The sequence below is a fragment of the Centrocercus urophasianus genome, unplaced genomic scaffold (assembly GCF_019232065.1).
Source record: "Centrocercus urophasianus isolate 14NV4802_14NV808 unplaced genomic scaffold, USGS_Curo_1.0 seq_33, whole genome shotgun sequence".
Lineage (NCBI taxonomy): Eukaryota > Metazoa > Chordata > Aves > Galliformes > Phasianidae > Centrocercus > Centrocercus urophasianus.
In genome coordinates, this window is record NW_024884900.1 from 2,307,187 (window position 1) to 2,333,121 (window position 25,935).

The window sequence follows — 25,935 nt, forward strand, 5'->3', positions numbered from 1 at the left end:
CCTTCGCAGATAGGGAGCACCGGGCCCGCCGGGGTCTGGAGGGGGCTGCGGGGCTGTGGGTGCACCCTCCTTCCCTGCTGCCTCCTCGCAGCAAGACGCAGCCCGGGCGGCCACGCTCGCCGAAGGCCCCGTGCAGAGCTAAGGAGAGGCCTCTGGCCGAGCACGGTGCGCCGTGAGCCGGTGCCCGGTACCCAGGACCGGTGCCGAGCTCTGTGCCGGGGCCGTCGGACGGGAGCGGGGCCGGGGCGAGCGGAACGGGCCCGGCGGAGCGGGCCGGAGCTGCTCTGTGGGGACGTGATTGACAGCGGCAACGTCAGCAACAGGAGGGGAAGGGAAAAGGGAGGGGGGAGACAAAGAGGGAGGGAGTCGAAAGGCCCCAAACTGGATCTTTATGGAACATTTTTCGCGAAGATCAAGGGAAAGTGAATCCGCGCAGTGGGGGATGCCCCGCACGCCGCTGCCATCGGGGGCCGCCGCGCCTCGCCCGGCCTGAGCGCCCCGCGCAGCCCCGCGCTGCCCCGCGCTCCCTTCATGCCGCAGCCGCCCCGAGGCGAAGCCAGGAGCCCCCCGCTGCGCCCGCTGCCCCCCGGCCGGCAGTGTGAGTCCGGGGCTCGGCGGAGGGAGGGAGGCAGGGAACGGAGGGAGGGAGCGCGGTGCGGGTCAGCCCCGCACGGGTGGCAGTCCCGCAGCACACCGGGCCCGGCCTCTGTCCCCGCGGCCTGCGCCGGCTCTGTCCCCGGCTGCTGCCTCGGCTCCTGCCGCCCCGTCCGAGGGAAGCGGTGCAGAGCTCGGGCAGAGGGTACACACAGAGCAGCCGCTGCATACGGTACAGCTCGTGCAGATCCGAGCGTGCTGCGTGTCCCCTGCACGGCCCTGTGAAGCACCGCTGAGGCTGGAGCTGGAGCTCCGTGGTACTCAGCCCTTCATATGGAGGCGTGGGGCCGGCAGCGGAGCGGTCCGTCGGGGCTACGGCTCCGGGGGACGTCAGCCGGTGTCGGGGCGAGCACGGCAGAGGCTGGGAACCCGCAGCTCCCCGCGTCCGTCCGTCCCTCCGCGCAGTAAAAGTCGGGCTTGATGCGCGGCAGCCCCGGCGGAGCTGTCAGGCCTTATCTTTATTGGCTTTTCCCAGTCTCCTTCCAAGTTTAAGAGGGGCCCTTTTATCTCAAGCCCTGCACTCCGCCTGTTTACGCTGCCCGGCTCCGCCGCAGCGCTTTGCCTGCAGCCCCGAGCGCCGTCGCGGAGCCCCGACGGGACGGGGACAGAGGAGCGGCCGGGCCGAGCCGCTCTCCCCGGCGGGTATCGGCCTCGTACGGTGACAAAAAGCGGAGAGGGGAGGAGAAGTGAGGAAGGGTCGGGGCGGGGAGGCTGCGGTCACATCTAAACGGAGCTGCCCGGGCTTCGGGCTGGAGCACGGCCACGCGTGGGAGGCCCCCTGGGGAAGGCAGGCGGGCCCGGCCCGGCTCGGCCAGGCTCTACCGGGCACAGCGGCTTCCCCCGGGGCCCGGGGTGTCACGTCCCAGTCTGCCGAGCTCAGGCAGAGGGACCGCCGCCTAACGAAGCACCTAGGGGTCCGACCCCGCCGGTGGACGCGGCCGGGACGGGGGGCTCGATCTGGACGAAGCCCCCGGTGCTGCGAGCTAACGGTGCACCTCTCTTCACCCCCTAAGGAAATGCTCCAGGAGAAAAGCCTGTCTGAAACCGAGGAAGGGTTTCCAACAGCCCCCGCACCCGGCCATGCGGACTCCTCCGCGGGCTCCCCCGTCCTCGGCGTAGCCGGGGGCAGCAGCACTCCGCTCAGCAGCCCGCAGCTCCCCGACCCCGAGCAGGTACGCACGGAACGCGCCGTCGAGCAAACGGTTACTGCTGCCCGTCGTGTCCTGCCGGGCCGGGAAAGCCGCTTCTGCTCTCGGTGAGGTGCCGGAGCTTCCCTCGGCAGTGCATCTTTCCGGGCTGTGGGTCGAAGAATCGCGATGAAATCGCTATTTTCAATTATTATAATTTTTTTCCCCTTCGTTTATTTATTTTTTCCCCTGCAAGCATGCCGCTGCGCCCCTCGGTGCGGTCATTCTGCACCGACACCTCCCGAGCAGTGTCCGGCCCGGCGATGCCTTTCGGCGCCGGTTTTGATGTTGCTGCTTTTTTTTTTTGGTCTTTTACTTTGACAAAACTAAACCTGGGCCGTTTGCGGCTGCTCAGCCCCAATTCCGCGGAATCAGCCGAGCAGCGCCGTGCGGCCTCGCGGCGTCCCTACGGCCATTCCAGGCCCCTCGGGCGCCGTCGGGGTCCGCCTGTGCCGCCTGGGCACAGAAAGCCCTAAAGAAAAATAATAATAATAACAAAACAATTAAAAAGTCCGTTTGGCCGCAGTGCCCGGCCTGGATGTGAAGCTCTGCAATTCAAAGCGAGCTCCGTTTGTTGCTTTTATTTGTGGCAAAGGGAGGTGGAATTTTCGGGACCCTCTCCTGCCCTGCAGCTCTTCCCGTTGCTCCGGTGCCGTCGGACGGCCCTTCCCAGGGCGCTCCCTGGCCGCTCGTTGCTATTTCTCATTCTCTTTATTTTATTTCATTTTAATTTGCAGACGATAGAAAATATCAAAGTCTATCTCCACGAGAAGGAGCTATGGAAGAAGTTCCATGAAGCGGGCACCGAAATGATCATAACCAAAGCAGGCAGGTCAGTGGGCATCCCCGGGCTCTTTTGTTTCTGATCCGTACTAAATGTCCCCATCCTTCAGCCGCGAACCGAGCACCGCTGCGATGCTGCAGTCGGTGCCATTAACAGAAATACATGGTCATCGTCAGGGCGGATTTCAGGGCGATCGTTTTTTCTCTGCAAACTGTGCGTGTTGGAGCGGGGCGGCAGCGAGGAGTGGCTGCAGGGAAGCGTTGGGTGCGATTAATGCCCGTTCTCTTTGGTGCTGCTTCTTTTTTTTCTTATTATTTTTTATTTTTCCAAATTATCCTATCAATTAATTTTTTTTGAGGACTTTACCTGAATTGCGGCTCCACTTCTAGATATTTCCCCCCCCTCTCCCCCACTCTGCACAGCGGGATTTTTTGGCACCAAAATGGTGTGCAGGTTTAGGGTGTGCTTTTAGGCTCGAAACTGGAAGATTGAGAGCTAACGCTTCTCAGTCCAAAATCCAAGGGAACAAAATTCTGCGTTTCCTTAGAAGCGAACTGGGTCCGAATTGGGTCCGAATCACAACAGCTTCACTCGAGGCAGGCTCGGGGGAGGGAGGAGGGGGGTGCACAGGGCCCGTCCGTGCTCGGAGCGCTGCGGGGATGGCAGTGGGACACAAAGCACAGACAGCGTCCCCCCCCCCGATCCCCCCCACGAGCAGAACGCAACCGCTGTGAGCATTCGGCACCGAAATACTTTTCTTTCCAACAAAGCTGCGAGGTGCCGGGCAGCGGCAGAGAACCAACATTGCCGAAGTTGGGTGTTAAAATGAGTTTAATTCATTTCAACTCGTTGAAACTTCTATGGGAGCAGAGCTGGGGGTTGGAGTTGAGGGTAGGGGGGATGTTTCTCTTCTCCCGTTGCCCCCCAGCCCACGGCCCGCGTTCGGAGCTTCTCTCTGCCCCCGGGAGGAGGTGCCGGGCCGGAGCTGCTCCCTTGTGTCGCTCTTTCTTTTGTATACGAAACGATCTCTCAGGTAACTCTGCCCTTATCACGTTGTACGAAATCGTAGAGCTCGTTCTGTGGCTTCCGCTGATGGGAAGAGCCGGATCCGTTCTGATAGGGCCGCTACTTGAAGCAGCCAAGGCGGGGGGGATCAAGACCTCAAATATTTTACCCTTAATTTATAGAATCTGAGCGTGTCTGCTCGGGACGTGTAATATCTTTACCAAATTCTAGACCCTAAGCATCTCAAATGTGCATGTTATCTCTTTGTAAGACTTAACGTGGATTGTTTAAACAAATCCATATGGATAGGGCTCGGCCCCACATTCTTTGTCCGGAGAAGCTGGCAGTGCTCACACACCTTCCTCCAGAGATGGGGCGGCGGGGGGGGGGCACGGCAAATGGCAGCTGCGTGATGGGGCACCGTGCTGCTGGGCGACAAGCAGAGCGGCTTCTAAAATTCGGATCAGTGAAATAAATAGATGAATAGATGCAGTATTGGCAAGAAATTAATAATATAGATACATTAAAAAAAAAAAAAAAAGCGAAAAGAAACAACACCAAAAGAATTCTTTCGTGCTAAAATCCCCTGAATTCCCCGAAACGAAACGGGGATTTCAGTTCTTCTCCCTGCATCCAACTGAAAACAGTCTGAAAATGCGGGGCGAGGTTTTGTCGGCTCGGGCCGAGCAGCTCAAATCCCGCAGCCCCTTCCTTTCCCATCCCATCCCATCCCATCCCATCCCATCCCATCCGGCCCCGTCCGGTGCCGCTACCGGGATCAAAGCTGTCCCGAGTTGCGAATGGCGAAACGCAAACCGAGATTTGCAGCAGGTTTCATTCCTCCTTCCACGCAAGCCGTTTAATAACAAAAAGTGCCAATAACAAACCTCCCCTCGACCCAATTAAAAAAAATGAGGGTTGATGGAGAATTGTGTGTACTCGTATTTAGCACTGAGGTGGGAGGGGGGGGAGGGAAAGCGGCGGATTGCAGGCATTGATGGGGCCGCATCCCCTCCCAGCACACGCTGAGATGCTCTGCGGATGGGAGCCCGTATCGTGGGGCTGCTCAGCCCCAAGGGCACAAACGAAAAGGGATCGAATCCCAATTTTTAAAGTTTCAAGCCCTCGGAAAAGGAAAGAAAATGTGACTTTCGTGACAAGTTCGCTCCGTGGGGAGGAAACGCAAAGCTCAGCGGAAGCGCTAATTCCGCGGCCGCGGTGTAAAATGGGCTCTGTGTCTAAACAAGGCAAATCTCGATACCCCCGGGGGGGGGGGGCCGCGGGGCAGTCATCGGTTTCGTTCTTTGCGGCGCTCCGCAGAACGCGGCCACTATAAATTATGGGGAATTTAGGGCTGAGAATTACTTTGGGGGATTATTACTCCCTCTCAGGGCTGATCTGTAGGAGACATTAGGAAAGCGCAGCGAGCTCAGCGCTGCAATAGGAATCGCGTTGTTGCCAAGAAAGCGTGATTTATAAAGTGGAAACATCTTTAAAATGCGCTCGCTATCTTTTTAATGTTCGGCTGCTTCATTGTGGGAGGGAGGGGAAAAAAAAAAAAAAAGGGAGAGAGATTATTTTATATTAAAAGGATCATCAAAAGATAAAAAGTTTATGTTAGCAAAGTTCCCTGAACTCTGCATCCAACCGCGCCTCCTTCGGCCGTAAAACCCCGCACCTCTCGGGCCGCAGCTCCGAGCTCCGTACCTCAGCGTTCCGCCCCCGTTTTCCCCCCGTTTTCGCCCTAATTACGAATTCGATCTCGGGAGAATTTTCTCGTGCGGCTTTTTGGAGGATGAACGCGCTGCTCCGTGGGCAACCGCGGGTTGAGGGGGGGCCGGGAATGGCCGTGTCGGATCCCCAATCCCAGCCCCGACGGGGCGGCCGCTGCCGCTGCCCCGCGCCGTGCCGTGCGGGACCCCGCGCCCTCAGCCTCCCTCAACCCCGACGGGGCGGCCGCTGCCCCGGCTGCTGCGAGCACTCACCGGCCGTTCCCTTTGTTTCTATAGGATACGAATATCCCCAAATCCTCCCGAAAAAGAGTTTTCCAAGCTGTTGTGTTCAGACAAACGAACGAAATCGAGCTGGAAGGGGCTAAAGGGGACACTCGGGGTTGCGGCGTGCAGCGGAGCAGCGGGGTCCTCGCAGCAGCACAGTGCTAGGTGCGGGGCTTTGCAGGGGCTCGGCAGTGAGGGGACTGCTCCGGGTGTTTTGGTAGGGCTGTTCAGGGCAGGGAGCACACGGGGTATTTCGCTCTAACTCCTCTTTCCCAATGTGACTTCATTTAACTGAACAATTGCTGCTGTTGGTGGTGGTGTTGTTTTTTAACCTCGCGGCAAAACCCGCTGTGTCTCCTAATTCTGTGCTCGATCTCGCCTTCCAAGCGTTGTTTTTGCAGGAAGTGAATGTTCCCTTATGCACTCGGGGCTCTGCTTTCTGCCAACCTTCATTTAGCTTTGGCCATTCGCTGGGGTTTCCAGGTGCCAATTTCTGTAGCTCTGCAGTTTCTATCCAAATATTGCCAGGGACAAAGAGTTTGATGCAGCCTATGACAAATCTCTCGTAAACAGCAGCTGACCAAGAAGAAAAATAGGTCGTTCTTCTATAGCAGCACCACCTGCTCAGGGGTGGAAGCAGGAGATCATAGAATCGTTTGAGTGGGAAGGAGCCCTAAAAGGTCACTCAATCCAACTCCCCTACAGCGAATGGGGATGGAGGTGCTGCCCTGAGCTCTGGGGGTGTTACAGGGACAGCCTCAGCCCTACGGTAGCAGGTTCTGAGGGGCACGTGTAGGAAAATACCGTGCAGGAAAAAGAAAAAGAAAGAAAGAAAAAAAAAAGGACTCAATAAAGTGGTTTGCATGTGTGGAAAAGACGCCCCCCCCCCCCCCCCTTCAGATGTTCAGGTTTCATTTTAAAAGTGGCTCGTTTTAGTTTTAAAAAGAAAAAAAAAGATCTGTTCCTAATCAACTTTAGTAAACCAAAATAAAAGTAGTTTTTAGGACATCAAGGTCTGAAGAAGTAGAACTGCTTTGGCTGAGCTGGTGCAGCTTTCCTCTGCGAATAATCCCTTAAAAGTTACATTTTCCATGGCTCCGTAGGGCATGTGGATGCCCAGTTCTCATTACAATAAAGGGAAACTTTTGTCCAGAACCTTCTGAGGCAGCTACAAGAATCTCTCCTGAAGGTTTTTGATCCAAAAGCAGACCTTAATATCCGAGCTGAGCGCTGGAATGTGCGCCATCAACTTAAAACTTGGAAATAAAGCGGATATTTTAGGAATGTTTGAGCTGCTCAGCACAACATTTGGGGTCCTGGAATTACCCTCTTAGGGCAAAGTCCTGCTTGGGGGGGGAATGGAGATCACTGCCGTGCTGTTGGCTGAGCTGCTAACGATGTCGACAGCTTTGGCAAAGGGACGGAGCTCTGGCACGCCGGGCAGGGCAGGGATGGGATTTTATTTTTCATCCTGCAATCCTCGCCGTTGGGATCATGAAGCCTTGGGATGCTCAGAGCTACGCCCGTTCCCAAAGCCTTCCCCGGGTTGGCTGCGGGGTTTGGCCATGGACGGAGCAGGGATGAAGGTCCCAGCACCACCTCGGCACCCACGCAGGGGAGGACATGTTCCTCAGCCACGGCCGCAGCCCTGCAGCTAACCAAGTCCTCAAGTACGTGAGAAACAATGTTTTATTTAAAAATTGGATGCCAGAAAGAGAGAGAGAGGGAGAAAAAAAAAGAATAAAATAAAGCCTCGCCATCCCAAAATATAAAAATCCCTTAACTGTCTGACCTCCTCATCACTAGGTCATGGTCCTGCCACCAGATAAATCTCTCCTATCTGCCCATAGACTGAGAGTTCAATGTTGCTTGTGTTAGTGACAGTGAATTTGGGGCTGAAAAATGAACTACTGATGAGAACTCCTGTTGAACCTGTATTGTTTGTTATTCTGAGGCAAGGATCTGGCATGGGCTAATCCAGCACTTCAAAGTTAACTGCTCTTACTTTGTATACAGAGCGTCATAGCGGAGTGGCGTGGGTGATAAGAGAAATAAGGGACTGAGGTTAGGAGACACTGGGAAAATGGGACCCTGTTGGAAAACTCTTTGATCTCTTGAAAGTATTTTCTGAAAGCAAGAATCTATCAAAAAGGAAATGCCATTTAAAAGCCTAAAAGAAACAGCTGACATCCCCAAATTTGTTTTCATCTGCCCCGGAGAATATTATTTTTAAAGATGCGTGAAGTCAATGGAAGAAATATTTGTCAGAAGAAGGGAAATTAGGAAAAAGAGGAAAGTTCATCAGAATCAGAACGTGGTTCTTGGGGCCTCCACGCACCACTCCTTTCTCTCCTAACCATGAAGACGAGCAGTAACATCCATAGGAGGCAATTCTGATGGGGAATTTTAGGCCAACTTCACGGGGTTTTATGCGTGCAGTCTGCATTGGTGCTTTGGGAGCATGGCTGGAGGCATCTCTGCCCATTTCTGAGGCAGCCTTCAGCACATTGGCCGAGATGTTGAGTGATTTTTTTTGTTTTTCGGGTTGTTTTTCATGCCCCAATGCGCCCTGGGGGTCCCTTCCCAGATAGGGCTGTGCTGAAATGTCTGGGCACCCAATCCCTGCACTTTTCTTGCCCACCCCAAAACAAAGGACTGCAAAATCACCTCCTGTCCTTGAAAACCTTCATCCTGCTGGAAGTGCTGTTGGAAACAAGTCTTCACCTTCTGAACAGCTGAAGGACTTTGGCAGATTTATACCCCAAAGAGAAGGGAGCCTTGGCAGCATCAGTGCCAGCACAGGACACAGGGAGAGCTCCAGTGCCTGTGTTCCCATGTGCTTCAGAGGGCACTGACTCAGCCCTTGATCTGGGCTTCGCAGGGCTGCCATCCCCTGTTCCCTGTCCCCTCATCCCAGTGCTTTACACCGACCTGAAGTGAGACATGGGTCAGATGCCCGTGAGCCTGAAGGGAATTGCTGCCCCAAATAATGAAAGCAAATCTTTCCTCTTATTGCTCTGATCCAAATCCAACCAACCAATTACACATTAATTAAATTTTGTTTGAACATAATAGGAGCCTTGGCTCCGTGTCAGTAACTGTTGCATGGCTGAGGGGATTGGGTAGCAATAGAATAAATAAATAAACAAGAGATGCTTATTCTAACAGTTCATTTTAAAACAATTTGTGAATATCACATAGAGATAAAATGTGCCTAGCATAAACTTAGCTAAGCAGTGACTGCTTCATTATCAGAACAAATAATTCACCAGCACATCATCTTTGAAGCTTGGGAGGGCTCTGGAATCATGCTGCTTGTTTATTTTCCTGGCTTTTGCTGTTTTTGGTACATTTCATCTGCACCAGAGCTGTGCCAGAGCCCTGCCTGTGGGACACAGCAATGTCCCCATCCGTCCTGACGTCCAACAGGGGGGTTCAGGAGCCCCTCGAGGTGTGTTCTGCGTGGTTCCTTCTGCACTGGGAGGGGTAGGGGATGGGGAGAAGAGGCATTTAGACATGTCCAAAATTGGGGTCTTCCAACCCAGCTCTTGCTGGGTGCTTGTGCAAGGTCACGCCTGTGTTGGTCCTTCCAAAACAAGGGCATAAAGGGGAAAAAACTCAGCGTTTTGGGAAAGTGGTGGCATTCGCATATGCTGGGGGCTTTCTGCATGCTGGGCCATTACCTCCCAGGGCTTTGGATCCAAGCCGAAGGTGGACGGGCAATGGCTGAAGCTCTGCTTGATGTTGGATTCGCCCTTTGCTGCATCCCCAGCGCAGAACCCCACCGAGCTCCCCAGAAACCCCAAATTTACCATTTTCATAACCAATCTTGGCAGGATAGAGTGCAGCAAAGCACGCAGTGGAGCTCTTGGCCACTCTCAATGATCAAGTGAGCTATTGTCGGGGAAAGTTGGCCAACATGCCCCATCCTCTGCGAGAACGCCCATCCACAGGGGAGTTCCTGCCCGGAGCCACGAATTGGGCAGGCAGATGCTGGCTGTGTCCCAGCGCGCGCCGGGAGCCGCACGGAGCCACACGGTTCGGTGCTCCACGTCTTTTTATTCCTAAGCAAAGCTCTGTGACGGCTTTGAGTTGGACGCGGCGCTGCGCTTTGCCATGCCTCCCCACCAGCAACGCACAGCCCGTGTTTGTATCCCATTGCAAGGATGTATTTACTAAACCAGCCCCTGCCAAGGGGTTGAGAAATATGTTTTCATTAAGAAAATTAAACTGACAAGTCCCTGGACGGCGCGTTAGTTGCATATATATATATTTTTTAAAGGCCAAAACGCAGCAGCTAATAATAATGATGAAATGGTCACGAGCAGCCAAATTACTAAAACCTACCCCGTGTTTTCCTGGAAAAGAATGTGGGGAGTTGGCAAACGTGGCGGCGGCTGCTGACGGCTGAGCCCAACGCTACCAGCGCGAGATAGCGAGCGGCGCGCAAGTTAAGCAACACCTCCCATCAGATGCGGGTCCCCATTTGTTATCCTGAAAGAATTCCGGCTGTATATATTATAGTAGTACTTTGGCTCTTTGTATTTATTTTAGAGGGCTATACGAAAGAACATTATAAACTCAGGCATGTCCACGCTGTATGAACTCCATATGCTGAAGCTTAATTTTAAACGCCATTAAAAAAGCACTTAACATTTACAATATATCAGTCCGGCTACTTTAGCAGCTTGGATGTACGTCGGTAAATGAAATGATTGGGGAAAAGAAAGAAAATCAGAAGCTCAGTGTTGGAAAATCCGGGTACGACGCAGCCACCGTCGCATCGCATCGTTCCCTTTGCTGGTTTTTAATCCGTTCCTCCTCTTTTTGGTTTCATTTTTAAATGTAATTTTAAGGCTTTAACGCTTGGCATTCGGATCGGATTCCTCACACGATTTTTTTCGATGTGTGAATCGGGCTGTGTATTCACAAATTGAAATGTCCTACTGTATTTATACAGGTGCTTACCTGTATGAGGGCAAGGTTAAGAGGAGAGCAGAGTTTATGAATGAAAATCAAATACGGACATTGGTAAACCACCCCTTTTTAGTCCCGGCTAATTACATGGTAAACATCTGGAATTTATGCAGGGCATGTAAAAGAGTCGATTGAGATGATTTCAAACAGGGCCCATTTTGTTGCCTTCTCCTCACGCTGCTACAAAATGGTGCTGCTGGACCAAGGGAGTGGCAGGAGGGCCTCCAGTGAGCAGTGACATTAGGGCTTAATTGGAACAATCAATGATCCAAGCACGGAAACATTTTCATCTCCCCTCCCCTTGTGCTGATGGCAAGGAGACGTCACAGCCCGTTTGGCAGCTGCCTTGGCCAACTGATGGAAGAGCACAGTGAGCTGGTTCACTCCGTTGACTTGGTTGGTGTGTTTTGCTTTTTGACTGGGTGAGGAGGAGACTGCAGTGATGGAGCCAAGGGAACAGCGGCTCAGGGGATGTGAAGTGCTGTATGGGAACTGCAGAGTCATGGCCTGAACCATGATTGATCACCTGGGGAAAGGATCCGTCAGCCCTGGGAGCACAGGTGAAGGCAATTCAGCTGAGACTGAAAGGGTGGAGCCTGGCTGCACCTCTCTCAGACCCCATTTAAGGCTGATTGCCTCTAGGGAAGGATCTCTGGTTGGAGATCCCTCACTGTGGGGTCTTTTCTGCAAGCTGAGCTCTTCAGGGATGAGTGAGCACATTTGCTTTCCTGTAAAATTCCCTCCTACCTGCACTGCTCCCTTTGTAGTTATGTTTTTATATTGCCCTTCTGCTGTGCTAATCTTTCTGATTGTAGCAAGCACCTAGCTGTGCAAACGCCAGTGCTGGTGATTTCTGAAGGGCCAGAAATATTGGGTCACATATATATTGATCATGTATACTGATAAGATGCAGTATTAAATAGTATGGTTTGGTAAAGGTTTCTTAGATAAGTGAGATATATGCCCCTATCTTTAATAACAAGTGATTGTAGTGAAGCTCTCTGTTCCCATTCACAGCTCACACTTGGAGAAGGGCAATGCTCACTGTGGCAATGTGTAGGCAGCAGTTTGCTTTACAGCTCCTTTGTCCCAGCTTGGGTTCATCATATGCTGGTGATGGAGCTGCCCTCTGTGGCACTGCTCTGTGTTTCCATCTACTTTAGGCTGTTCCTTCATGTGCTAACCCTTTGCTTTTCCTAAGGAGGATGTTTCCCAGCTACAAGGTCAAAGTGACTGGAATGAATCCCAAGACCAAGTACATTCTGTTGATTGACATCGTCCCGGCCGATGACCACCGGTACAAATTCTGCGACAATAAATGGTAAGAGGACGTTCTCCTGTTTGCTTTCCTTTTATTATGAATTGTAGGTGGATGGATGGTTCCACTGCCCATGGGTGATGCTGGTGTCCTAGAGCTCTGGCACAGAGCAGTCATAGACCCAATGATCACCAGTGACTGAAAGTTAAAGCCAGAAAAATTTGAGTATTCTGGACAAGCCAATGGATTGCCTGCTGGTAGATGTGGATCATCCATCTCCAAAGGACAGGAGGTCGTATCAGAGGAGGTGCCACAGGTTGCTTGGCCTCGTGCAGGCGTGTGAGAGTGAGCCTGCAGCCTGTGCGTGCCAGGGGCTGTAAGCGGTGACCCACTGGTGCATTTTGGCCTTAAAATCATGAATCCATGGGAAATGAGAGAAGTTGTACACTTTTTCTTCTCTCCAGCAGCAATATTTTGCACTTGGGGATGAGCTATGTAACGTGGGGGAACAGCTCTCCCACCCACTGCCTCTTTCCTTCTCATTCAGTATTCTTCCACCAGAGTTTCTCCCTCTTCTGTAATTCCCTCCCTTTGCTGTGTCTTTGATAGTAAAGTTGCTTACCCCAGAGGCAGATGGAGTTTTGCTTTCTGACAAAGGGAGCGTGTTTTTTTCCCCTTTTGTTCCTCCCCAGAACAATGCCCAGCAGCCTCCCTCGCTGAGAATGGGCCGTGCTCATCTTTTCACCATGCAGCAGTAAGCAGAAAGTCAGGACAAGCCATGGAAAACTTCATACTCATTTCAATGGGAACAGCAACATCCTGTAAAACTGCAGTAATTCACTTGCACATTAGGGCTGCTCTAGATTTCAAAAATTTCTTTTCTACTCCCTTTTGTCCTGCAGTGCCTTTGGGTAAGAGGAGTAGATGGAGCACGCAGCCCACTTTGTGCTTTAACCATTAAGCCCTGGATGATGGATAGTTGTTAACTTTGTTTAATTTAGCTTTTGCCAGCCCTAGAGCTATTTCCCCTTTTCATTTTATTGCTGCTGGAAAGTCTCTGTTGTTTTTGGTCATAATGCCTTTATTGGTGTTTTATGAGAAGAGAACAATACACAGTAATGGGGGAGCTGCCACGAAGCCATGCATCGCAGTGAGGTTTCACATCCATGAATGCTGGTGGAGGGTTGGATATGTGGGAAAGGGGGGATGTGGGCGCAAAGGGGCAGCGCCCAGCCCCATCCCATGGGAACTGACACTGAGAAGTGTTTTCTGCTGGATGGTCTTGGAAGGCTTCATCCGTGGCCAGCCTTCTCCAAAGACCCAAGCAAGGTGTCCTCCTTGGCTAATGTCAACACAGTGACCCAAGGAGACGGTGGTTCAGCTCTGCCAGCTGTGACATTGGGACAAAGAGATCCCATGGGCAGCGGGAGCCTCTTGGAGACTCAGCACATGGCTGCACTGTGGTTTGCAAGGGGAGGTCAATGGCAATACTTTCTGTGGGACAGACAGACAGTGCTGCAATGTGATCACTGTGCTTGCAGGATGGTGGCTGGGAAGGCAGAGCCGGCCATGCCGGGCCGGCTGTATGTGCATCCTGACTCACCTGCCACTGGAGCGCACTGGATGAGGCAGCTCGTGTCCTTCCAGAAGCTGAAGCTCACCAACAACCACCTGGATCCCTTCGGGCATGTAAGAGCAAAGTTCTTCGAGGGCAATCCTTTGGGTTGGGCCCATAATGAGCGTGCTGGGTGGGATGCAGGGATGCTGAACAGGCTGTTGTATGGTTGTAGGGGTGCTGTGGGGTTTTCAGCCCAGCCATTGTTCCTGCAGCTTGCAGAAACAAGTTGCATGAAAGTGTTTTTCTCCAGGTTGGCTTTAGTGGCCCTGTAAAAGACAGTATTTCATTTGGAACATATTCATGTTTATGGTGAATGCAGAAGTGGGAGATGAACATTTATTGAGCTCAGTGTGTTAAACAACATACCCGATGTTTTCCACTGTCCTAGCTGAAAGTCACATAGAAACAAACCAACCTCAGTGACTGGAGAAAGGGAAACAGGGCCCAGGATTTTCTCCGTGCACACAGTTTTCTGTGAATTTCCCACTCCCAAAGCCATCTACACGTGTCCTGGTGCTGCTGCAGAGTGGCTGTGCCAGCCCTGCCCTGTCTGCTGACCCCAAAGGCTCCATGCTGATGTTATCAATCACAGCCACCCCCATCTTCCACTCATCTTTAAGGGTGAAAGCACCATGGCATGAAATGGGACCAGCCCTATGGAGTTGTGCAGGAGGAAGCAGAGCTGAGAGTTTTGTGCAGCCACCCTGTGCTGCTCACTGTGCAGTTTCCCTCCTGTGCTCCCGTTGCATTTTTCCCCTTGCTTAGCAGTGCAGCTTAATATATATTGCTATTTATGCTGTAAAATGCAAGCCATAAAACAGGATGTTTGGTGTGCCTGTGAAACAAACAGGATGTGTGGTGTTGCTTTTGCAACGCGAAATGGTTGCTTCTCCCAACTGTGTCATTACTTAACTGCAATTTTAACACCGCGTTTGAGTGGGAAAGAGCCTTTTCTCCTCCTTCTGGCAGCACTGTCTTCCTACAGAGCCTCACCATGACATCACCATGATGGAGCTCACTTTGCATGGGGTTCAGACACTTCTCTGGCAGCTCCTCTCGAGGCTGCTCAATGAGCGATTTGCTTTTGAACAACCTGGGCTCAGCACCTGTTCAGTGTGAAGGTTTCAGGGCTGGAAACACAGCGATCTGTGCTGCTGCTGCCCCCATCCCACTCCTGCACAGGGCCCTGCATTATGCTAAATCACAGCTTCTCCTTTCTAGGAATCCATCCCAGCCATCGCAACCCTTCTCTCGAAGCTGCCTAAAGCAAACAAGTGTGGAAAGCCGCATGGTTTGTTTGCTTCTCGCGCTCCAGCTCTGCTGGCTGCCTGTTTCCTTTTGTCACTGATTTCCTCCAACCCTCAAAACCCGCAGCTCCAGGCTGGGCTGGGGCAGCACTGCAGGGCATGGGCAGCAGCCCTTGTTCTATGAGCCGTGCCCTGCGTGGGTGCTGTGCATAATGGCACAGATCTGTGCAGTTTGTCAGGAAGGAATAGAATAGAAATTGTATTTTCGAGAAGAAATGAAGCACAGAGCGCTGTGATCTGCCTGCAAACTCCCACGGGTGAGCTGTAGGAGCAGAGGGAACGTGTGTCCTCATGCAGTGTCTGTGGGGTGGGGGATTTTCCAACCGTGAAGTGTTCCTTTCACATCAGGCTGAGGAATAGAATTGAGAATGGATTTAAGAAATCAACAGTCTGTGGGATGCTTGGCTTTGGAGGTCAGTCTGATGCTAAAGAGAGCACTGAGACACCAATGATCTGAGCAAAATCCTCATGCTCATGATTTGCAGAGCAATGTGTGCATGCTTAGAGCCTTGGGTGACTTTCTGGTGGGCACGGGGACGTGGAGGTATGGTGGCATCTCCTGCTTGCAGTGCTCCTGGGCACAGCATGAGCATTCCTCCTCCCTGGGGAAGCAGGCTGTGCCCTGCCACGTGCTATTGGAGCCCTCAGCTGTTTGAGCCATCCTTACATCACAGAAACAACTGCTTGCTGGAAGGGATGCAGGATGCTGGTGTCTGTCAGGGGTTAGCTCAGGGAAAAACTGAGCGAGTCGCAACAAATATTTCCTCAGTGATAAACACTGATGAATGGAATTCCACTTTCTCCAGAGGTTTCAAGTATGTAAACAACGAAGTGGAGGGTGCCTGTGAGATGGCCCTTATGGCCGGGGGTGCTCGTTGCAGGGACCTGAATTCCTTTGCTGTTGTCTTCCTGGTTGGGTTTTCCTTCACCTCTTGCTATGAGGTGCTGCAGGAGCTGCTCACAGTGGCAGCTCCCTGACAGAGAAATGACTACTTCTGGTTTTGCACACAGTGCTGAGCGGTGCAGCATTGGTGTGAACACAGAGCATTGAGGTTTGGTCTTTGGTGTTGGTGGGAGCCCCTCTGAGATGCAGCCCCTGCCCTGGCCTTTGCCCATCCCCTGGGCCAGCTGGGTTAGGGTGACTGCACTGCATGGCTATTTCTGGCAGGCTCATATTGGTTGGAAATTACGCTCTTTACAGAATGTATAAAAATATTCCTATGGAAAAACAGACAAGGAAACAGAGATTAGAAGTGGAGATCGGCACAGGTGGCAGCTGAGGTTGAGTTTCACCCCCCAGCACATTGCTGCTGCAACTGCCCTGCTCCCTGGGACCTCTGAGTCACTGCAGGGCTCTGTTCCTGCTGCCCATCACAGTGTTGGTTTGGTTTTGGAGATGTAATCTCCCAAGGCTTAAGGCTGCGGAGTGCTAGGGGTGATCTATCACTTCTGCTGACATTTCGAGTGATATTCTTGATTTTTCTTGGCCCCAAACATCTGTTTTCTGGCTTTGCTCTTCAATTTTGATGAGTTTTTGTTACTTCCCTCTCTCTCTCTCTCTCTCTCTCTCTCTCTCTCTCTCTCTCTCTCTCTCTCTCTCTCTTTTTTATTTTTGTATCCTTGGTTTTATTTGATTATCACTCGGTGTTTCCTTCTCATTTTTTTCTTTCAATTTCATCATCTTTCCCTTTGCTTGCCAGGAACACCCAGGCCATTTAGGTTCATGTCCTCTTAATCTTACAAAACCCCAAATTCAACTTAGGATTTGTCACTTTCTTGCTCCATGCTTGGTGACCAGGCCAGGTGTGTGCCTTGGGCCACCACCCACTGGCACAGTTGTGGTGACACTGGTGGCAACCAGTGCCTCCTTTCTCTATTCATTTAAAGCATTCAAAATGCAACCCTTTTGTGTAAGTTTGAAGTCAGTTTTCTGGGGACTGGCATGAAGAAGAGCTCAGTTAGGATACGCAAGAGATGGTATTGCCTTCCTTATAACCCATCGATTTTAGGTGGCATCCTCCAGTTGTGTTACGGTTGAACGGTGACATCCAGCAGAGATCTTTGTGCTGGTGGCTTTGTTCTGTTCCTAAACCAAGGAGCAGTGCTGTGCTGAGGTCATGGTGCACGTCTCCATGGTACAGTATTTGTTCCCCTCCCCAGCATCTCTGCGTCAAGAACTCAGGAAACACCACTGCCCATCTCAGTTGATGTTAGGCAACAAAGGACCAGGAAAGAAAGAAAGCAAAAAATATTGCAGCGTTGGCCCTTGTGTGGGGAACAATTTGTCTGAGCTCACATTGAATTTTTCCCAGGATTTTCCAGCATTCCCCTCTGCTCCCTGTTGTGCAGACTGCCAGGAGGTGCTTGGCATGGGGCGGCTCCTCCAGCACAGCCCTGGGTTCTGCTCCTACAGCAGCGTCCTGGGGCCAGATGGGAACATGGAGGGTTGGGGCAGGTGGTGATGGAGCTGTGGAGGTTGCACATAGCATTCGGTTGGGGCTGTTTGTGTTGTCATGGGTAGGGATGCGACCTGCCGGCGTGGGGCTGGGCGCTTCAGTCTAAAAAGAATAGAGTGAAGGAAGAAAGAAGCAGAAAAATGTACAAAAATGAGAGATTTTCTATTAGTTATGATGTGATCCCATGGGAGCAGCCATAAAATTATGTGGCTTTTTCGTAGACGTTTACTATTCAATATAAAAAAGGCAGTTGCCGTGGCAACCACTGCATCATATGATATTTGATACCTTGGAGAAACAGGGAGTGCTCTTAAATCAACTCCCCAAATTTCATATGGAAGTAAATACGTTTTACTGCTGATTTTTTGGGGATTGTGATGGGGCCGTGCCCAGCTCTGACCCTTCAGGCCATGTCCTGCAAAGTGGCAAACCCGGACCCAGGTTGAGATGCTGAGATGTTCGCAGTGTTTTTCCAAGTTGGCATTAAATGGAAGGAGCAAATGACACCATTTTTTGACATTTGCTCTTGAGTGGGGAGTGCCAAAAAAAGGGGAAAAAATGTTTAAAAAAAAAAAAAAAAAGGAGAGAAGAACTATATTACACTTGAAGTTCCAGTTGCCAACAGTGTGATCACCACAAAGGAGGCAGATGGGGGGGGTGGAAAATCCCATATCTGTGGGCCTGGACTTGGGGCCATCTGTGGCCATCAGTGGGGCACAAAGCAATGTCCATCTCAAATCTGAGTTCTGTGCTGCCGAGCTCTGTCCCATCAATTAAAATGCCTCTCATTTTTCAACACAATTCTTTAAGTTAATCTTTCCACTGATGTTCGTCACTGCAGTGGAATTTACATTTGTTTTGTGTATTTTTAGCCAACGACCGGTTTTCCACAGCAGCCTTTAAAAGTATTTATCCCAAATTATTGGCGTTCCAATCGCGCAGGCGCTGAGGTTTACAGCTGAGGCTGAGGAGGATTTTTTGAACGACTTTTCAGGGGCTTTGAGTGCACAGTGCTTAAACCAAGGGCAAGCAAGCAGGGGGTGTGTGTGTGTGTGTGCACTTCTTGCTTTCCAGAAAGTTGTTGGTGGGAATACAGGCAGTGGGCAGGTCAATTCAATGCTTGCTTCCTGCACCTGGGACAAAGTGCGGCGTATTTCACCCTGGGGCAAGGGGCAAAAGCACATTGCAGTTGATTAGATTAAGCTGTTTCGGTGTTTTCCCCCCATAGATATCAAGCAGCTCAAAGTGAACCCCTGGGAGGATTTGTAGCCATGGATGTAACCATGTGCATCTGTCAACAATCCTTCCAAAGGCTTCATCCAGTTTGTGTTGGTGCTGGAAAAGGCTCAAGCCAAGAAAAGGGTTTTTAAAGGAATCTTTATGCCCTCGAGGGTACTGTTATGAAAAGGAGGTAGGAAACAGGCTGCTCATCCACCCGCTGGAAATTTGAGGTTAAATGCCATTCACTTGTTCTGATTTGGAGCCACACGTTGCCTTGCCAGACCCGGGCAGCTGGGGACAGGAGGTGAGCAAAGCTCAGCACCCTTCAGCTTCTGCTCCAGACAACCCATATTTATCAACCCTTAATTATTGAAAATTGACGTGCCCTTTCTTATGAGCCTCAGCCTTCTGGCGTTGCTCATCTCGGCTGTTTTACGAGAGGCCGCCACATGAAAGCGCAGCAAAAGCTGCAACCCAAAACCTGAGCCGACCCTCTCAGCTCTACAGCCTGCGTATCAGCAGCCACAAAGTGCTTCGGAGACGTGATGCAAAGCTGATAAAATGCCAAAAATTCCTCATTCTCTCTCTTGGGGAGCAAGGAGGGCTGTCTGGAAAATGTCAACAATAAAAATTGTGTTTAAGTGGTATATATAATGCAGCCGGCTACTGTGGGCAGATCCGTGTGGCCGGATGGAGGGGCGTGGGGAGCACGAGCCCTGAGCAGTGCCTCCTGTCCAGCTGCAGTGCAGCACTGTGGCACTGTTCATGTCCAGCTGATTTTGAGGCAAACTTCTCTTTCTTATTATTTTTCATTTAAAATGGGCTAAATCCACACTTTGTGTGAACTAATGCAAACTGTGGTTTTGTCTGTCCGTGCATCCTTCTGTCCTTTCTGTGCATCAGTCCATCTGATTTTCCATCCGTCTGTCCATCCATCCATTTGTCCATTTACCCACCCATCCATTTGTCTGCCCATCCATCCATCCATTCATCCTTCTATTCATCCATCCATCCACATGTCCAATCCACCTGCCTGCACGCCCATCTCACCACCACCTCCTGCAGACTCAACCTGTGCAGCATTCCCTGTTGATTCCATTTCTCCATAGGGCTGAATGTGTCCTGTGGCTGCTCAGGGTGTTGGCCATGCTGGGGACAATCCAGTCCCAGGAACAGCTGGAAGATGGTTTGGGAGTGGGAAGAGGCTGAAGAGTGCTGTGTTGAGGAAACCAGAAGCAAATAATTTTTTCTTTGTCCAGAGAGAGGAATAGAGGCTTTTCTTAAAACCCATCCCACTCCTTAGAAGAAAATCCATTTCTTTAAACTACTTTGTCACATGTGGGCACAGCCATTCTTGTGGCAGAACAATGAGGCACCAGCCCCTGCGTGCCTTGGCAGAGCCCAGCACTGTGCCCTGCGTGCACTGTGGGGGCTGAATGCCCACTGCGTCCCACAGCCCCTCCTCACCATTCTCCAGCCACGTCTCACCTGCAGGGTTACCTGTGGGATCTGCTGCACGATCTGCAGAAAACCTTCTGGTTGAAGCTTTCTCTTAGCGGCCGATGAAAGAAAAACACAGACTTCTTTTTTTTCTTTTTTCCCCCTCTGTGGTTTCTGTGATATATATATATTTTTTTGCTTTTGCTGTTTTTCAGCTCCGTAAAGTATTTTATGGGGAAGCTTTATGGACCAGTCTGCTGGCGAATTATATGTATTTTGCAGCTTCAATGTGAGCTGAGAAAAAAATTTACGGCTTTGTTTCCACCCAGGCTGACTCTGTCCAATAGCAATAAGAAAAGGAGCGTTCAGCAGAAAAGCTCCAAGTTCAGCACAGCATCACTTGCCAGAGCAGCAGAGACCCACTCTGCTATGGGTTATACATGCTAAACAATGTTGTTTTCCCCTACAGTCTGAAAGCAAAGCTGAAGCATAGCGCTAGTGGGACCAAGCTGTCAAGTGGCCAAGACTTGCCATTTTTTACAAAATCGGATTGTTCACTTTAGCACCAATTGTTTTCCAGATTATCCTCAATTCAATGCACAAATACCAGCCACGGCTGCACATTGTGAAGGCAGATGAGAACAACGCTTTTGGCTCGAAGAACACGGCATTCTGCACCCACGTGTTTCCAGAGACGTCCTTTATCTCGGTGACCTCCTACCAGAACCACAAGGTACGGCACTTTGGGGTCCAAAGGGGCTCATTCTGGGCTGTGTGCTCCTATAGCTTTGCTTGGGGAGGGAACAGAACTGCTCAAAAAGCTGAGTTTCCATTGCAGCCCATTAACCTCGAAGCATGGCTGATGGGCCAGAGGATGTAGCTAAGGGGAAGAACGACAAGCGCTGGGCACCAACAGCCTGGCAAGGCCTGATTGTCCAGGAACTAATGAATTGGATAATAATAAACTCTAAGATGTCATTCAAAACAGTGAGCAAATCCAATAACGGCTGGGAAAAGCTTGCTCATAAATCTACAGCAAAAAGTAATTATAGCATGTGTGTTTAGCAAGGCACACAAGGAATGCAACCATAAAACCGAGCTAGGAGCCTGCGCTGTGGTTAGGAGGTGAAGGTAGGAGGGGGGCTCCAGGTGTTTGTGTTTTGTTGGGGGGGGGAACACAAAACACAAGGGCCTGGGGCTGTGCATTGGGTGTGTGGCACAGCGATGCACTGACTGCAGGGTTGGGTTTCTCCACATCTTTTCCATGCATTGGATCAGGGCAGCACTGGGTTGCGGTCCTATTTGAGGTGATCCCTGGGTGCCTCTTCCTCCTGAACAGATGGCTGTGTTTCCTTTGAGGCACACAGTCCTTGCAAGATTTTGCAATTAGCAAGCAGTTAAAAGGCTCAGAGTGGCAGCCTGGATGAGTGTGGTATGGTAAGACAGGGGAAAAAAAGGAACGTATTTAGGCACCAAAGTGAATCCTGTTTGAAAAGTTGTAGACATTGGTGTAAAATGACCAATTGCCCAAACGTGGTTAACCAAAAAGGCTCAAAAGCGCTTATTTAATACCTCCTTAAAATATCGAGGTCAATGGTGCCTTTCATCCCTGAGGTCCCCAAAGTGCTCCATAAACTTAATACTCCCACTGTCACTGCTGTGCATGGGCAGGGGCTGGTGGCTGAGCGCAGTGCAGGTGGTGGCAACATCTTCTTTTGAAGGAACCCACCGGGCACCAGAGGACTCAGCCCCTCCGCCCATCATCCCATCTGTTTTCACATGATTTCTGCTTGCTTTCCTTCTCTTAAAGATAACTCAGTTGAAAATTGAGAACAACCCCTTTGCGAAGGGATTCAGGGGAAGCGACGACAGCGACCTGCGCGTGGCACGGCTCCAAAGGTATGGTTGGAGGCTGGATGGGAGGGCTCTGGGTCAGCAGGCTGAATTTGGCTGCTGCACATAGCCATGTGGTGTCTGGCATGCACTGCTCAGCCCCTTTGCCCTTGTCTCACTGTCAATGTGCTGCACCTCTTTGAAGAAAACTGTTGAATACTGTGGGGCATCCAATTTTCTTGTATTTGAGGGCATTTCATGCCCTCCCTGCCTCCGACAAGCTCTTCCTGTAGCCGAGTGATGCATTTCGTGTGCTGTTGCAATGCTTGCCCACGCCCGGAGCATGGTGAGGGTTAGCTCATCGTGCTTGGCAAAGGCGTGGAGCCGTTGGATGGGGATGTGCTGGGGCAGCCAAACTCATATTTCATCCTCCTGGTCATGCTGATGCTGTCTAACCAGTAATATTTTTCTCGCCTTCTTCAGCAAAGAATACCCAGTGATTTCCAAAAGCATCATGAGGCAGAGGTTGGTGTCCAGCCATGGCCAGCTCTCCACCAAGCCAGATGTTAACCCGCTCCATGGCAGTCACCAGACCCTCCAACACTACCAGTACGAGAACGGTGCTCACATGCAGTTCGCAGCCTCAGATACTCAAGATCTGTCACTCAACACCTTCACAGCACAGAGAGATTCAGGGCTCTTCTATCACTGCCTGAAGAGAAGAGGTAACTCGAGTTTACACTGAAAAATACTGCAGCAAATAGGCCTAAGAGCACTGAAAGTTTACCCATAATCCCAGTTTGTTTTGGATGTGTCTCTTAGACCTTAATCTTCAAAGTGATCAAAGTGTTTTGGAGGGTCAGGGTTCACAAGCTGGATCTTTGGGCAGTTGTTAGTGGTTTTGTCCCATAGAGGGCAAATTGAGGCTCTGTGCTAAAAAAAAAAGCAAAACAAAACCAACAATCAGTACACATAATTTAAATGGAATGAAGCCACACTGAAAAATTATCACTTGATAAGTCATCCGAGTTAATACTTGCAGTGAGGAGGCCTTATCTATCCTGAAATGTCCTGATGTGGCCATTAGCATTAAGGAAATTGCCCTGAATGAGCACTTTGCAGGAGGAGCCATTGTAGTTATCCCAGTGCAAGCAGTGGGGCGGTGGAGGCCACGCATCCTTCTCCTTATCAGCTGGTCCTAACTTGAAGCGAGCTGTAGCTGCGTTGTCTTCCTTTTAGTCCAGATCAGATGAGATCATGGCATGTTTCAAGTTAGAAGGAAAATTATTCACGCAGCCAAATCCTTCTATTTGCATGTCTCATTGGCTGCTAATTTATTTAAGCTGTGAGAATCCTCTGATCATGGGCAAATGAGGAATTCAATACCACCAGAAATAAGGACTGTGAAGCAAATGTGTTCTTCTAGCAGATGTTTAATTTGCAGATGAGTTCATAAATGCAGCATTCTGCTAACGAGCTCCCGCATGTGAGGCTGAAAAGAAGAATGGGCAGCTGGGAAAGGTCTCCTTTATCTTGAGATATTTCTGCAGCTTTTGACATGAATATCTGGGAAATGTACAGTGATTTTGGTACTGACAGGAAGGAGGGCTGTGATAAGACCCTTTCAGAGACTTCTTGAGTTTGTCAGGAGTAGTGCTGCAGGAGTGCCACGGACCTCTGTTATCTGGATGAAGGTGAAGTAATCCCTGATGTGAGAATAGTCACTTACTTACCCTGATAAATGTCATCAGCGTGCTTGGGAGGATGATGGAATTACTCCAATATTTTGCAACACGACACCTTGTTGGTATTGCACGTTGTCTGAAATGGTCTGAAAAAGAGCACTGGTGGTGTAGCGGAACAATCCTGCGTTCTGAAGTCCCATCCCTGAGCTCTTTTTCTTTTCCCGCAGAAAGCGCGCGGCACCTGGACCTGCCCTGCAAGCGTTCCTACCTGGAGGCCTCCTCGTCAGTGGGTGATGATCACTACTTCCGCTCCCCACCACCCTACGAGCAGCAGATGCTGAGCCCGTCCTACTGCAGCGAGGTGGCCCCACGGGAAGCCTGCATGTACTCTGGGTCAGGGGCTGAGATCGCAGGCGTGCCGGCGGTGGATGACTTGCCGCCTCCGCCTCCCCCGCTGAGCTGCAATATGTGGACTTCAGTCGCACCTTACACCAGCTACAGTGTTCAGACAATGGAAACTGTGCCCTACCAGCCCTTTCCAGCCCATTTCACAGCCACCACCATGATGCCGCGGCTCCCGTCCATCGCGGGGCAGGGCTCACAGCCCCCGGGGAACAGCCACTTCAGTGTCTACAACCAGCTGGCCCAGTCTCAGGTTCGGGAGCGCGTCCCCCCATCGTCTTTCCCAAGGGAAAGAGTGCACCCGTCCGTGTGTGAGAGGAAGCCGCCTTCCCCACACCTCAACGCTGCCAATGAGTTCCTCTACTCCCAAAGCTTCTCCTTGTCGCGGGAGTCCTCGCTGCAGTACCATTCAGGAATGGGGACGGTGGAGAACTGGACGGACGGGTGACTCCGCGGGCCCAGCGGTGCCGCAGCTTGCGTTACTGCTCCGGGACGGTGCTAAGGCAGCGTTATACCTGTGGGTAACTTGCACTTGGGTGAGACGAGCATGCATTTCCCAGGGGCGCGTGCGTGCAGGGAGAGCCCATCTCGGGCACACTGAGAATTCCGACTCCTGGATCCATCAGCCTCTGACTCACTTCCGAATGAATTAATTCATTACCGATCTGATAGAAACCATCTTCTGGACTAACGAGTGAAGTCGTCTGTCATTCACTTTTGCCTGTAACAGTAAACGTCCATGAGCAAATTTTGGCTTTTTGGGAAAAACACGAGCTTCGTTTGTATGGTACTCGGTTGGCAACGTCACAGAACCCCCCAAACCAAAGAAGAAGCGATCCGTTGGGCTGTGTAGCTCCAGGACTGCTGTAGCAGCACGTGTTAGGCTCTGTCCACCTGCAGGAATTTCCTTTCCTCTGATGCCAGTGGTGAGGTGCCAGTCCAGACCTTCCCAGCACAGCAGAGAGGAGAAGCACCGGTGCTCAAATGTCCCTTCTTCCCCCATCGATCATGGCTGTGGGAGACTGAGAAGTGAAGAGTTATGCCCCGGGCCAAACAGCAAATTAATTGCAGCATTAGGAACATACCCAGTGTCTTCAGACTCTGTTGATCAAATCACACTTGCTTATTGCAATATATTTATGAAATTTAAGCTTAAAAGTCGCTAATACTTTCCAGAAAGGGTTTCTGTATTTGCTGGTCCTTCATTTCTTTTGCATTCAGCTGAAACGCGCTTTTTGTGCTATGGTTTTTTTTTTTTTTTTTTTTTTTTTTGCAGCTAGCTTGGGAAGAATTGTTTTCAGCATAAAGAAGGCATGGAGAAGCGGTCTTTAATTGTGGGGTGGGAGCAGAAGGAGTTCCCATTGCCTGTCACGCTTTACAGTGTACAACCATTTGTAAAGCAGGTAAAAATCTATGACCAGTGTAGAGGTTGCTACCACTGCTTACCGTGGAAATATCTTGAGCTGACTCTGTCCGTGCTGACTTTGCTTACAGAGTGCCCCCAGGAGGCACTGAGAATCGCTGAGCCGACTCATGTGGGAGGAAGCTGTGCTCCTTACTGAACAAATCTCTCTCTGATTTCACCTGAAAAGCCCTGCAGCAGGGACTGTGCCCTCCTCCGTGCTGCTGAGCGGTGGCGCTGGGAGCTTTTTCCACTAAAGAGCGCAGTACTGAAGCTTCAGTTGTGATCAGAGGGTTGGGTTTGTGCTTCCCACCCCTTGCTTCCCAACTGGGCGAAGGCAAAAGGCTGAAATACACACTTAGAAGTCAGGAGGCACTTCTGCATTTGGATGAATCCATTCCAACGAGGAGAGGCTGATGATGGAGGGCAGCTGCTCGCAGCGGGGCGGCCCTGAGGCCACCGTGGAGGGCACGCTCCCACCTGGACAACCTACACACATGCAGCAGACGGTGTGTGACTGGTGTGCATTTTGTAATCAGATTTTCAAAATCACTACAATTTTTGCATGCTGAATAGCTATTTATATACATATATATATATATTATATATATATAAAAATATATATATATATATCACAAATGCAGGCCACGTGTCCAATTCAGCTTTGCTTTTTACAAATGAAATACTTAATAAAAATGAATGTTGCAAG

At 50.9% G+C, this 25,935-nt stretch overlaps 2 protein-coding genes across 6 annotated transcripts in view; one reads left to right on the top strand and one right to left on the bottom strand.

The window, feature by feature from the left end:
• The first annotated feature begins 1,670 nt into the window (after positions 1-1,670).
• Positions 1,671-24,272, top strand: TBX4 (T-box transcription factor 4). The gene is made up of 8 exons (XM_042830474.1): positions 1,671-1,826; positions 2,579-2,673; positions 11,806-11,925; positions 13,404-13,551; positions 20,485-20,637; positions 21,715-21,803; positions 22,221-22,462; positions 23,650-24,272. Exons 1-8 carry the CDS (start codon positions 1,671-1,673, stop codon positions 24,270-24,272), a joined length of 1,626 nt encoding a protein of 541 aa, XP_042686408.1.
• Positions 20,086-25,935, bottom strand: part of BRIP1 (BRCA1 interacting helicase 1) — a 109,708-nt gene continuing 103,858 nt past the window's right edge. Inside the window, exons 28-29 of one of the 5 annotated variants that reach the window (XM_042830464.1) lie at positions 23,471-25,715; positions 20,086-22,665 (exon numbers count right to left, since the gene is read on the bottom strand). The gene's annotated coding sequence lies outside the window, so the exon portion shown is untranslated. Of the gene's footprint in view, positions 22,671-22,709; positions 25,716-25,935 lie in introns of those variants that run through there. The other 4 variants (XM_042830463.1, XM_042830465.1, XM_042830466.1 and 1 more) reach the window with 4 other exon arrangements.

Coding starts and splice junctions, on each gene's coding strand:
- TBX4 (XM_042830474.1), top strand. CDS start 1,671: ATGCTCCAGGAGAAAAGCCTGTCTGAAACCGAGGAAGGGTTTCCAACA. Junction 20,638..21,714: donor CCTCCTACCAGAACCACAAG/GTACGGCACTTT, acceptor CTTCTCTTAAAG/ATAACTCAGTTGAAAATTGA. Junction 21,804..22,220: donor CGCGTGGCACGGCTCCAAAG/GTATGGTTGGAG, acceptor CGCCTTCTTCAG/CAAAGAATACCCAGTGATTT.